A 12,148-nucleotide genomic window follows, 5' to 3' on the forward strand; every position below is an offset into this window, starting at 1 on the left:
ACTCGATCCCAGGACCCTGAGATCATGACCTGAGCCGAAGGCAGCGGCTTAACCCACTGAGCCACCCAGGCGCCCGATACTTAGTTTTCTAATCAAAAAGAAAATGGATCTGTCCATACTCGATCATACAACTTTTGGAACCACAGACAATTAGCGAGTCAATGAAGAAGAAAGCCAAGGATGTGTAAGACAGTCCTGACAGGATCCCAAAGCAGCACGCTAAAGCAACACCATGAAGGAACAGGACCGGGAGAGAGAAGGGGCCAGTCCCTCAGGGATGTTGGGCGTTGCCATAGGAAGAGGCCTGTTGGGGCTCTTGATGGAAGGCCAGGCAGACAGAAAGTAAACAATGAGCTGCTTTTCAGAGACTGGGGGAGGCTGCTGAGAGACAGTGAGCTGATTTCATTTTGTTCCCGTGGAAACAAAGCATAAATAATGTGTTCCCATGTTCCCAGGAAGGTGGTGGGTAGAGCTATAGGGTGCTGGTGAGGCCTTCACTAAAGGCCCCACACAGGTGAGTTAGCCTGAGTCAGCCCGCCATGCTAGCCCGCATAATTATACTTATCTTGCGTTGACTGAGTTGACATGTTTTGAGATTAAATGACAAGAGCGTCTTTTAAAGGTGATTGAAATTCTTTGGAGCTAGAACTATTCTTCTTTTAGAGATCCTATGTTTTTTCCCAGTCTCCCAGGGCCTAGAACAATATGCAGAGAATAGTGGTTACTCAATACCTTCTTACTGACTGGTTTTAAAAGCCTATAGGACATCAAATCAGCATCATCATTCTTGTATTCATGGACCTAAGGTGGGAAAGCTTACATTTATTATTTTCCCATTTCTTGTCACTATTCAGTGTTCCAAAGATAATTCAGAAGATAGCGGTTTACATTAGTCAAGCATTGTCTCTTATACAGAACATTCCTTTTTTTTTTTTTTTAAAGATCTATTTATTTATTTTAGAAAGAGGGACACTCAAGCAGGGTGGGGGACAGAAGGAGAGGGAGAGAGAGAATCCCTGAGCAGACTCCCTGCTGAGAGCAGTGCCCAGCGATGCTGTGGCTGCATCCCGGAACCCAGAGATCATGACCTCAGCCGAAATCCAGAGCCGGTGGCCCAACTAACCGAGCCATCCAGGCGCCCGTCACACAGAACGTTTCGTAAAACCATCAGAGACAAATCAAGATTTTTTTTTTTAAGGTTTTGAAAGTTACCTGTTCTTCTGCATCAGATTATGAAACATCCCAGACTCCTGCCCATATACTTGGTAAAGGCTCATTAAATCAATCCAGATATTTAACACATAGTAGTAGGCCTAGCAAATCTTGCACCTTACTAAACGCCAAAAAATCAACTTCTAGGGGCACCTGGGTGGCTCAGTCTGTTAAGCATCTGCCTTCAGCCCAGATCATGATCTCAGAGTCCTGGGATCGAGCCCTGTGTTGGGCTCCCTACTCTGCCTCTTCCCCCATTCATACTCCCTCTCCCTCTCTCTCTTAAATAAATAAATAATTTAAAAAAAAAATCCATTTCAAATTAATTCTAAGTGCATACCTGTATTCTTTCAAACAGCAAACTCCTTGAACTTGCACCTCTCTTTCATTCACCGGAATTTTTGTTTAAAAGAAACACTTGAGCTAGACGAATGGAGTGTTAGTGGTGAGCCGTGTGTGTGTTGTGTGTGTGTGTCCATACTTCTCTGTGCAGGAAAGCAAAGTATGCAGGGTGCTCTCTGGCGACAGTCACAGAGGGGAGAGCCCAAGCACTGAGACAGAGGGTCTTGGACTTCTAGACAAGCTGTGTCCGTGCAGGGCCTGTCCCAAATACCTGGAGCCTGTGTCAGGGACTCTAGCACGTTCTTCGCAGAGATGCTTGGAAACATCTGCCTGGTTTTTGCTCCTTGGGCTGACCAGGCCTCCTGTGGACAGTGCAGCTGTGTGTTCCCCAGGGTGCAGAGTCCAAACACAGTAAGAGAGAGTCTACCTGCTAGGGAAGCAGCAATTTATCTGGAACAGGGAAGAGGCCAGAGACAACAGGAGAAGGAATGAAGCTCGGGGTCTGTTACGTGAGGAATCTGCAGAAGGCCGGACGGCAAACCACATTACATTGCGGGTTTGGTATGCAGAGGGGATGGGACCCATAAAACATGCCTCGTTTTCATTCTTGATTTTTGCCCACATGTTTGGACTCCTCCTCCATTTGTCCGTTCATTCCCCAAGTATTTGTCAAGCGGCTGACCCTGTGTTTGTCAGCGGGTAGTGAGGCCACAGCAATGTGCCCACCTTCACAGGGCTTCTGGTTCCATGGGGGACACAGACGGTCGCCGTGTCTCATGGTGTTGTGAAAACGATGCCTTTTTAAATACATTCTTTGAAAAGAGCCCACGTGCAGTGGGCTGATTTTCTGAATTCTCTCTGAAAAGTCCTAACTATTGATAAGCAATGGAATTTTCCAACTGGATCATTTATTTATTTTTAAAGATTTTTATTTATTTATTTGACAGATTGAGAGAGAGTAAGCACAAGTGGGGGGAAAGGCAAAGGAAGAGGGAGAAGCAGGCTCCTTGCCAAGCAAGGAGCCTAATGTGGAGCTCAATCCAGGACCCTGGGATTAGGACCTGAGCTGAAGGCAGATGCTCAACCCACTGAGCCACCAGGTGCCCTTCACGGGGGTCATTTAAAGATGGTTGTGGTTTGGGGCACCTGGGTGGTTCAGTGGGTTAAAGCCTCTGCCTTTGGCTCAGGTCATGATCCTAGGGTCCTGGGATCACCCCGCATCGGGCTCCCTGCTCTGCAGGGAGCCTGCTTCCCCCTCTCTCTCTGCCTGCCTCTCTGCCTACTTGTGATCTCTCTGTCAAATAAATAAATAAAATCTTAAAAAAAAAAAAAAAAAGATGGTTGTGGTTTCAGCAGAGACTGACTGACGGGTTCTGCTGCTTGAGTTGTGGGAAGGAGTTGGGAATATTTGCAAATTTCTCTTTAAGAACTGACTACGTTAGAAATGGCTTGTAGGGGCGCCTGGGTGGCTCAGTGGGCTAAAACCTCTGCCTTCGGCTCAGGTCGTGATCCCAGGGTCCTGGGATCGAGCCCCACATAGGGCTCTCTGTTCCGCAGGGAGCCTGCTTCCCCCTCTCTGTCTGCCTGCCTCTCTGCCTACCTGTGATCTCTGTCTGTTAAATAAATAAAATTAAAATATATATATATATATATATATATTTAAAAAAAAAAAGAAATGGCTTGTAAAGCAGGGCTGATATAGAGAAATACTTGCATCTTGTGGAGAAAAAGGAAAAAATGGCCTTTCTGGGGTCAGATCAAATAAAGGGAGCTGAATAAAGGGAGCTGTGAAGACGATGCTTAAGGGAGACCTCTTTTGCACCTCTGGCCTCTTTAGGCAAGCCCCTGGGGCCCACCGGGCTTCCCTCTGGGAAGGACAGGGCAGGTACCTCACAGTCATGGGCTGGCCAGCTTGCTAGCCTCCTCCCTGTATACCCAAGACATCTCTCTATCTCTCAGGTTAAAAAAAATAATAAAAGAAAGAAAGAAAGAAAAAGAAAATGCATGAGCTTCGTGGTTCCTTAGTGTCCTTGTGTCTTTCTACCTTCTTTACACTCTTTTCTTTCTCCTGCCTCTTCCCGTCTCTCAACTTCTTCCTCTCTTCTTCCCCTTCCCTTCTCTGTTTCTCTTCCCTGTTGCCAGCTCTGACACTTCCTCCCTCTCGAAACAAATTTCACAGTTTTTAAATCTGCAGAGATAAAAATAACCGTCATTTATAAGCCTGAGGACTTAAAATAATAGTAAAGTGTGTAGGTGAGCCTATGCATCACAGCTCCAGGGCTCGGGGAGCCTTTCTTTTCCTACCTGCCCCAAAGCTGGGCCCGCAGGAGACCCTGAGACAGGTGCCTCCCTGCCTGCAGCCCAGTCCTCAGTGCCCACCCCCGCAACCCCTCACCTCCCACCCTCCCCCCCACCCCTTCACTCCCCCACCCCACCCTCCCACCCGCCCACCCCCACTCATCTCACCCAGACCTGAGCCAAACCTGTCCCCTACCAGCCAGCTTTGTCAAATACCCTGCTCGCTCAGAGAGAATGACATCAGAGAATGAGTTAGTCCAGTGCAGGGAGTTGGGGGAGGAGAAATCCTGGACGCAGTCATTTGGAGCCGGTTCAAGGAAATAGCAAGGCAGCAGCCACGCCTCTCCCTCAGGTGGCTCCTTGCCGGAGGGCGCCTGCTCACTTCTCGAAGCCCTTCTGGGTCCCAGGTGATGGCCAGTGATGGCCAGGAGCCAGGTCTAACCCGAGAGGAGGAGGCGGAGCTTCGGACGGGGGGAGGCCATAGCACTCGAGTAGGTTGAAAGAGAATCTTCACAGAGCCAAGATGTCTGATTTTTATTGAAAGAAATGACTCAGACATAGACCCCGACACCCTGGAAACACCCTGAGTTTTGTCTTCCTCATCTCCACATGGCAAAACTGGAACTTCCCCCAGTAGACTCTCAGCTGAGCCTCACTCATGATGACACCCACCGGCTACAGGGCAGAACCAAGTCCACGGTCAAGAGTACAGCCCTCTTTTCTTTGACTTTGACTACCCTCTCAGCTTCCCGGGCTCATCTTCCTCAGCTCGTCATCAGGCCTCCGTCGTCTGCCCACTGGCCCGCAGTTTTGCCTGGCTTATCCTTGTCCAGCACAGGCAGACACCCCTGGGGGAGCATGCCCTGCCTTCCCATAGGACCCTCTGTGTCTCTCCCTCACTGCCCTGAGTGTGGAGCTTTGTAAGTTATCTGACACACTGCTGACCCTTGAGCAACAGGGGCTTGAACTATGTGGGTCCACTTACACACAGATTTTTTTGTTCCCAGTAAACATAGTACCCTACAGTAAATGTATGTTCTTTTCCTTGTGATTTTTCTAAATGATATTTTCTTTTCTCTAGAAAACAGTGTATAAGACACATCATATACAAGTATGTGTTCATCGACTATCTGTGTTTTTGGCAAGACTTCTGATCAACAGTAGGCTATTAGCACTTGGGTTTTGGGGGAGTCCAAAGTTACAACTGGATTTTGGACTGCTTAGGTGCTGGTCTTTCGAGGGTCAACTGGGTGTCTGTCTTCCTCCTAGACCGTGTTCATCTTTGTATTGCCAGCACTTTGTGCACCATCTGACACACAACTGATGCTTCTGGAATGAATAAATAATCCGGTGTTCTATAGGATTAAAAAAGGCTAAGTTGTGGGGACCTTCTAATGTAGTGCTATAGATAGTTTTTTCCTATTAAAAAAAAAAAAGCTTAAGATCGATAGTTTATGTTTAAATACGCACTTTTTGAAAAAGGAATATTCTGTTTGGTAGCATCTACTTAAGGGAGACTTGGTGTTAAATACTTTGTGATAGAAGGGAAGGGAAACCCTTTGTTTTCTTTTTAGCTTTTGGTCTACTTCTTTGGACCCTCAGGGTCTGTGCTTCGTAAAGTCTCTGGGAATCTGGAAGAGAACCTCCGATCAAGCGTATTCTGCTCTGTTCCTCCTCAGGAACGGGTGCTCATTTTACACCTTAACCCTTTGGTTTGGCAGGAGTGCTCTCCTAATCCTTAGAGTTGCCGTGACTTTTTGGAGAAGACAAGGAACCAATGGGGGAGAGAGCCACCATCATGAGAATCTCATTCAGCTCCTCTGGGCAGGTGGCCACCACAACACCTAGTCCTATCAGGGCTGATGACATTGGTGCCCAGAGAGACTCTGTCATACTTTGACCAGACACAGAGCCTTCCTTGTTCTCACAGTTTACTCCCTTAGATTATCTCTCACCCGGCCCTATGGAACAAGGAGGTAGAAAACACATGTATGCCAGGTACATGAGCAACATCATGATCATGACGTTGATGGAAAAAGTTCCCCGTTTCACTGGCTCGAGAACATAGAAATGGTCTCTGAAGAGATGACCTTGTACAGTCTGTATCCTTCCCCTAGCAGGATTTGCGCTTTGTCCGGGTCCCCACGGAACCGCCTGTTAGATCTCGGCTTTGTATTCTCTAAATAAGATGACTTTTGGGGGAATGCTCACGTGGATCTTCTTTTTTCCACTAATATTCTTGGGCTTTGGTTTCTCCATCCATAAAACAAGGCAGTTGTCATGGATAATCTTGGGAATGGTTTCCAGCTTTTAAAATTCTACTTTATAGTTCTGTCTCCTTTTGTTAGTCATAGTTCACATTCTCAAATAATTATTCATACATTTTTGTGAGAAGAACAGGCATTCAGCGTCCTGTTCCCCAACAGGTAAATGGTGATCTTTATTGGAAACATATATATGGTAGAAAAATAGCTCTCGATTGTGATGACATAAACAATTGCCACTTTCAAGGGCCAATAACTAGGGAATTACAGGAAAACATTTGCATCTTCTGACAATATAGCTGCAGCAACCCAAGATGGCCTGAGTACAAAGGATAGTTATACATTGGGTTTCAGAAGGATAATTCAAATGCACAAGAGCCTCATCTTGTAATGTTATCACAAGAATATCCAGACAATGTTTTCTTTAACTCCGGGAAGAGCAATTTAGAAGGCCGGATCCTACCATATGGGTCCCAGCTGCATGTTTAATACTCTTGGAAAAGAAAAAAATTCTTCTGTAAACACAGAAATCACCAAGTACCGAAGCCTGAAGGATGTTTCTTTGCTTACTGTTGTCAGGACCTTATATACAAAAGAGCACACAATTAATAAACACTATCAAATTTGTTGTTGTCATAAACCAGGCAGCCATACTTTATTTGCACCATGGACTCTCCTGAAATTCACTCTTAAATGGTTTGAAAGCACTGAACATCGAACCGTGTGTATTTAGACTTCGCAAAACATGGCTCAAAGTTACAGAGTCAGTGTCCCTAGTTAACAAGTTCTAAAAATTTTCACTTTTAGCAAATGAAATATTGCCACTAGAGAACATATTCCTGAAGAAAACTGAGTTCATGTTTTCAGCACCGCAGAGGCACGTTTCCACACCAGGTAAGCCCATGGTGGCCTCATTCTTTCCACCAGTTCCAGATGTTTGTATGGGGACAGCAGCACCTGAGACTGAGAAGCTCCTCCCCCTTCCCTTCACCTCCTTCTCGTAGCCCCTCCCCCACCCAGCAAGTGCACACTCCATGCACACCCTGGAAAAAATGCAGGGTGACTGGCACGGAGATGCATTCTTGTTCCTCTCTGGAAGGTTTGAGGTGTTGCCTCAAGAGCCATTGACCATGGTCACTGCGTTTCCCCCTGTGATAATCTCTGCTCTTGGAAGCCAGCCTTCCCCTTTATCCTGTATCTGGATACCTGGGCAGCTGAAGGGTCATATCTTCATAGAGAAGTAGTGACCTGCCCCCAGGGACATACAGCAGTTGTTCTGGTGCAAGTGTAGTTTGCACTTCCCAATGTCACATCAAGGTCAAGGGTAATGTTCTTTTGGCCTCTCAGGTTTACCAACTCCAATACCCCCTCCCTCTGGATACTGTGGTTTTTTACTCTTAAACTTATGCATCATAAAGGGGAGCTCATGAAAAACCTTTTTTAGAAATGAACATATTGTTTCTATCCCGGCCTTTCTATTTTGGGGACAGGGAGAAAGGGAAGATGTAAGGCAGGGTCACATGTTTGAAGAAGACACAAACCCTTCCAGGATGAGAGCTCTGGTGCTGGTTCTCCCTGTATCCAAAGTCCACATGGCTTTTTGTGACACCGTCAAAAACAGCCAGGCAGGGGATGGACTTTTAAGGAAGTGAAATGCACGCAAACCACAAAACTGCCCCCATGCTAAATTTTTTTATTTTTATTTATTTATTTTTGTGTGTGTGTGTGTGAGTATCTCTGAAAAATCACAGCTAATGAAAAAGTGAGTTTCGGTTCTTCACCCAGAGGGGATCCCACCCCTTGGCGGGAGACAGTAGGACAGCGTCCCTGTGTGCTCACTGGAACGTTCTTTTTCTTTTTGCTGATAGGCTGTTGAAGGGCTGGGCGTCAGGATGACTGAGCGATTTGACTGCCACCATTGCGAAGAATCTCTCTTCGGCAAGAAGTATATCCTCAGGGAGGACAGCCCCTACTGCGTGGCGTGCTTTGAGGCCCTCTACGCCAGCACTTGCGAGGAGTGTGGGAAGCCCATCGGCTGTGACTGCAAGGTACCCCCGGGGCCCCCCCCAGGCAGTGCCCACTACTCTGGGGTCCCTCCGTGCACCCCAGAAACAACAGGCTTGTGTGTGGTGACCCTTAGTGCCCATTAAAATTCTGTGTCTTGAGCCCCCTCTGATGGGCTTGTCCCCTCCGGCCAAGAAGCCTTTCCGAGCCTCCTCCCTCCAGCCACTCTGTGCCCACTCCTAATCCTGTAATGCCTGGCGAGTGCATTTCCAGGACGTCCATGCTGTGTTCTGAGCATACTTCTTATGTTGTGGCTGTTGGTGTCCTGATCAAACACTGCACCCCCCCACCCCCCACCTCCCAGTACTGTGGCTTTCCAGACGGCAGTGCTGTCTCACTCATGTTTGCCCCGTGCACTGGGTGAGTGAATGGGCACATGAGTGGCCCGGGACTGATTCCCAGATAAATGGGCTTGTAAAGCACTAACTTCACTGGAACCTGAGGGGCTCTTTTCTTCTCACTGGGAGAAAATCAGGATTGGTAGTGTTTCTTTTTCAAGGGGAAAAGCTCATGCCCGAGGGATGATGACCAGCTTTCCCACTGTGGATGACATCAACAGGGTCGGTGGAGGCCACGGGTCATTCATGCTGATTGGCCAGGGCTGAGCGCTGAGGACCCTGGCCCGTGCTTCTCAGCACTTCTTATTCCAACCCGGACCACCCAGAAATCCCCCTAGAGGTTCACCCATGTTGCTAAGTTCTCCAACATCTTCACCTGCTAACCAGTTGCTAAAACACACTTGACAAGACTTTAAGGGACTGTCCTCCTCAGAGCCGTGGAATTGGTACATACCTGGGTCCCTTGGGGACCTCCAAAGGAATTTAAAGCTTAACGGATTTCAAGACGATGTGGGACATCTTGGGGTCTCTCTCCCACTCTCTTCCCTTGTACTCTGCAGGGGGCTTTGCCTGTCTCCTCCGTGGTTACGAACATCAGTTCGTAGCTGCTGCCGGATCAGGTCGGGCCATGCCTGCCATGGGGAGGCAGGTAGTGACCCAGCCAGTGCACGGGTGTGACATTTCTTTCCTCTATCACATCATTCCCAGGAAAGGCGGGAAGCAGAAGGCAGTACAGTCCCTTTTGTGCTGCTGGGTATTTGGTGATGGCTGGGCAATGACTTCCATCCTGCATGGAGGGAAGCCTTTGCCCTAAGCAGAGATAAAGCCTCTGCAGAGCGGGCCACCAGCAACCAGGCTGCAGCCACGGAACTTTTGGCTGTGGAATGGGGCGGCCTGGCTAAAAGAAACCGAGTGGCAGCAGGCTTGCCTAAACTTCAGAAGGTGCAGAGACAGGGCCCCCTGAACAAGAGGAGGCTGATCTTGCTTGTCTAAAAAGGAGGAACCGTCCTGTCTCTAGCATTGTTTGATAAATGATTCGCTCTCCCCCATGGGTTCTTCGAAGGCTCTTGGTGCCTGTTTCTTTATTTATGAGGCCAGGCATAAGTGTTCCGACCCCAAACTGCCCCCATTCAGTCCCAGCTCTGTGTCTCACTAGCTGTGTGAGCTTGTGCTGATTATTTGACCCCTCTGTGCCCATCTTCCCCTTTAGGAAAGGCAGATAAAACAGGTGCCAGCGTGATGGGGTTGTTACATTCTGGATAGGAGCCTCAGCACTCTGAATAGCAGCTGATGATCTCATAAACGCCATCAGACTGCTTTCTGCAGCATGTTCCCTCCACACACACCCCCTGGAAGCCTCCCCCTGTCTCTCAATCTGTTTGCATTATGGGAACATCAATAAAAATGTCCGGTTGGAGGAAGAACTGAGAGACAGAGCGGGGAGAAATGATCCCTTATAAAAATTTAACCTGGAATGGGCTTAAGTAGGTGAGAGGCTCAAATATAATTTGGACAAAGAATGAGGCTGGTTTAGAGGACACGATTTGGATATTTGGGGTAGTCATCCTTGACCAGCGGCTGAAGTAAAAACAAAGCAGCAGTCCCTTCTCATTTTTCCAATACGATTTAGTGCAAAGACCCTGAAAACTAGTTACCCTTCAACACACACTTGATGAGCAGATAAACAAGAATCCCGTGAGCCGGGCCAAAATCAACAAGACTGTTGCAAAGCCAGGCGTTAATCGTGCTGAACTTTTCAACCCTGATGCACGGTTACTATACATGGAGTTATGCCTTGTGGTTTTCTGAACTATGGAAGGAAAAGAGATGCTTTCTTGACTTGGCTCTTTGGAGCTCTTGAATATTTGGGATGGTTTGCTTGACTTTCAGAAGTAATGATGTTGTTGACTTTGGGGAGGAAGCAAGGATAGGAAAAACATTCCTGTTATGTCAGGAAGCAAAGCCGAAAGTCCTGGCAGGAGGGGCCTCCATGGGGCCGTGGAGCTGTCAGATCTGTTGGCCCTTCCCGTGGCTGAAAACAGCAGAGGATCCCTGCTCAGCTCCTCTTCTGAAGGATACGCGCATGTGTAGAGATTTGAAATCTTGGCATGCCAATGGGAATCGGGCTTAGTTTGCCGGCATCGAGAGACTTTTATGTTATATAGATGGGACTTTAGGACCCATTTCAGTAATTAGCTCACATAGGTTTGAAAACGTTTCTACACACTCACTCTGTTGTATTTGCTATTTCTATTTAGTAACTCTGAGGAAATGTGCTCTCAAAGTGGAGAAATCATTCATTTTAGGACCAGTGGAAAAGGTGAGAACAGGTCATGCAAATAAAATTTCATGCTCCTCTAACATTACCCTGTTCCTTAAATTTTTCTTGGACATTTGTAGATACTAGCAAAAGAAAAAAAAAAATTGGTCTGATGACAGATATTTTTGGATGGGTCTACTTATGTTCTGGGCTTTAAAAAAGTCGAGAAACTGGGGCACCTGGGTGGCTCAGTGGGTTGAGCCTCTGCCTTCGGCTCAGGTCATGATCCCAGGGTCCTGGGATCGACCCCCACATCGGGCTCTCTGCTCTGCAGGGAGCCTGCTTCCTCCTCTCTCTCAGCTTGCCTCTCTGCCTACTTGTGATCTCTGTCAGATAAATTAAAAAAAAAAAAAAAAAAAATCTTAAAAAAAAAAAAAAAAAAAATCTTAAAAAAAAAAAAAAAAAAAAAAAAGTCGAGAAACTAAGGACCATGTATGGGGGGCCCATAACTCAGAGAGGGCTGCTCGTACTGTGAGCTTCACAAATCAGGGACTTGAACAAACTCTGGGATACATGGCCAGCTCAGTGTGTTTCCGGAACATACTTTCCAGCTTTTGCATCATTACATGGGAAACATCGAATGGATACTCAATTTGACACACACACCCCCCACCAAACTATAAGTTTCTCAGTGGATGTCTATAAAGTTCTCAAGGATCAGAAAATCTCTGGGTTCCTTGGGCAGAAAACAGCCAGGGCACTGAGAGGGGACTCTTACTTCTCCACGGGAAATCTAGCTGTCTGTGCTGTACTTCTAGAAGGCTCCTGACCACAGCCAGTGTAGGAAGCATGAGGTCTGATTGGAAACACCTGTTCGTCCTGCCCTGGAGCAGGACGCAGGCCTCCCCGATGTGGGAAGGGATACTCTTCCAGACATGTTCCAGACACGTCCTCACTGTCCAACTCCCACACCCAGCACTTTTTTATTTGTTGAGGTGATTTTTAAGTGCTTAGTGAATGAATCATCTTTGTAGAGTTTCCATGTAATTTGTCCGCAGAGTTTGTAGTGAGCCCTGAAAATATGTCTGTGTATTTGGATTTCCTCTCATAAGAGACAAATCTGTTTTTAGAGGGAAGTGAAGGAAGCAGGATCCTCAGAACTGGGAAAAAGGCTGACCAGGTGGGTCACGCAGAAAGGACCGCTCAGGCCCTGAAAAACCAAAGGGGTACCAGGGAGGCACACTCCCAAAGGCACCCCACACTCAGCAGCAACACCTCCCCCTCCCAAGGGGAGACTCGAGCCACATGTGCCTGGGCTCACCGTCCACCAGCTGAGGTGTGGAGACATTTATGTTGCCTCTTTTCCCACT

General features: G+C 47.4%; 1 protein-coding gene across 5 annotated transcripts in view; it reads left to right on the forward strand.

Annotated features, from left to right (window-relative positions):
• Positions 1-12,148, forward strand: part of FHL2 (four and a half LIM domains 2) — a 72,271-nt gene that overhangs the window by 37,387 nt on the left and 22,736 nt on the right. For 3 of the 5 annotated variants that reach the window (XM_059134319.1, XM_059134323.1, XM_059134321.1), the window contains one exon: positions 7,985-8,164. In XM_059134319.1, the coding sequence (XP_058990302.1) occupies positions 8,009-8,164 (156 nt within the window). In that variant the 5' untranslated portion in view covers positions 7,985-8,008. Of the gene's footprint in view, positions 1-6,923; positions 7,011-7,984; positions 8,165-12,148 lie in introns of all 5 variants that reach the window. The other 2 variants (XM_059134320.1, XM_059134322.1) reach the window with 1 other exon arrangement.

Source organism: Mustela lutreola, chromosome 9 (genome assembly GCF_030435805.1).
Source record: "Mustela lutreola isolate mMusLut2 chromosome 9, mMusLut2.pri, whole genome shotgun sequence".
NCBI classification, from domain to species: Eukaryota; Metazoa; Chordata; class Mammalia; order Carnivora; family Mustelidae; genus Mustela; species Mustela lutreola.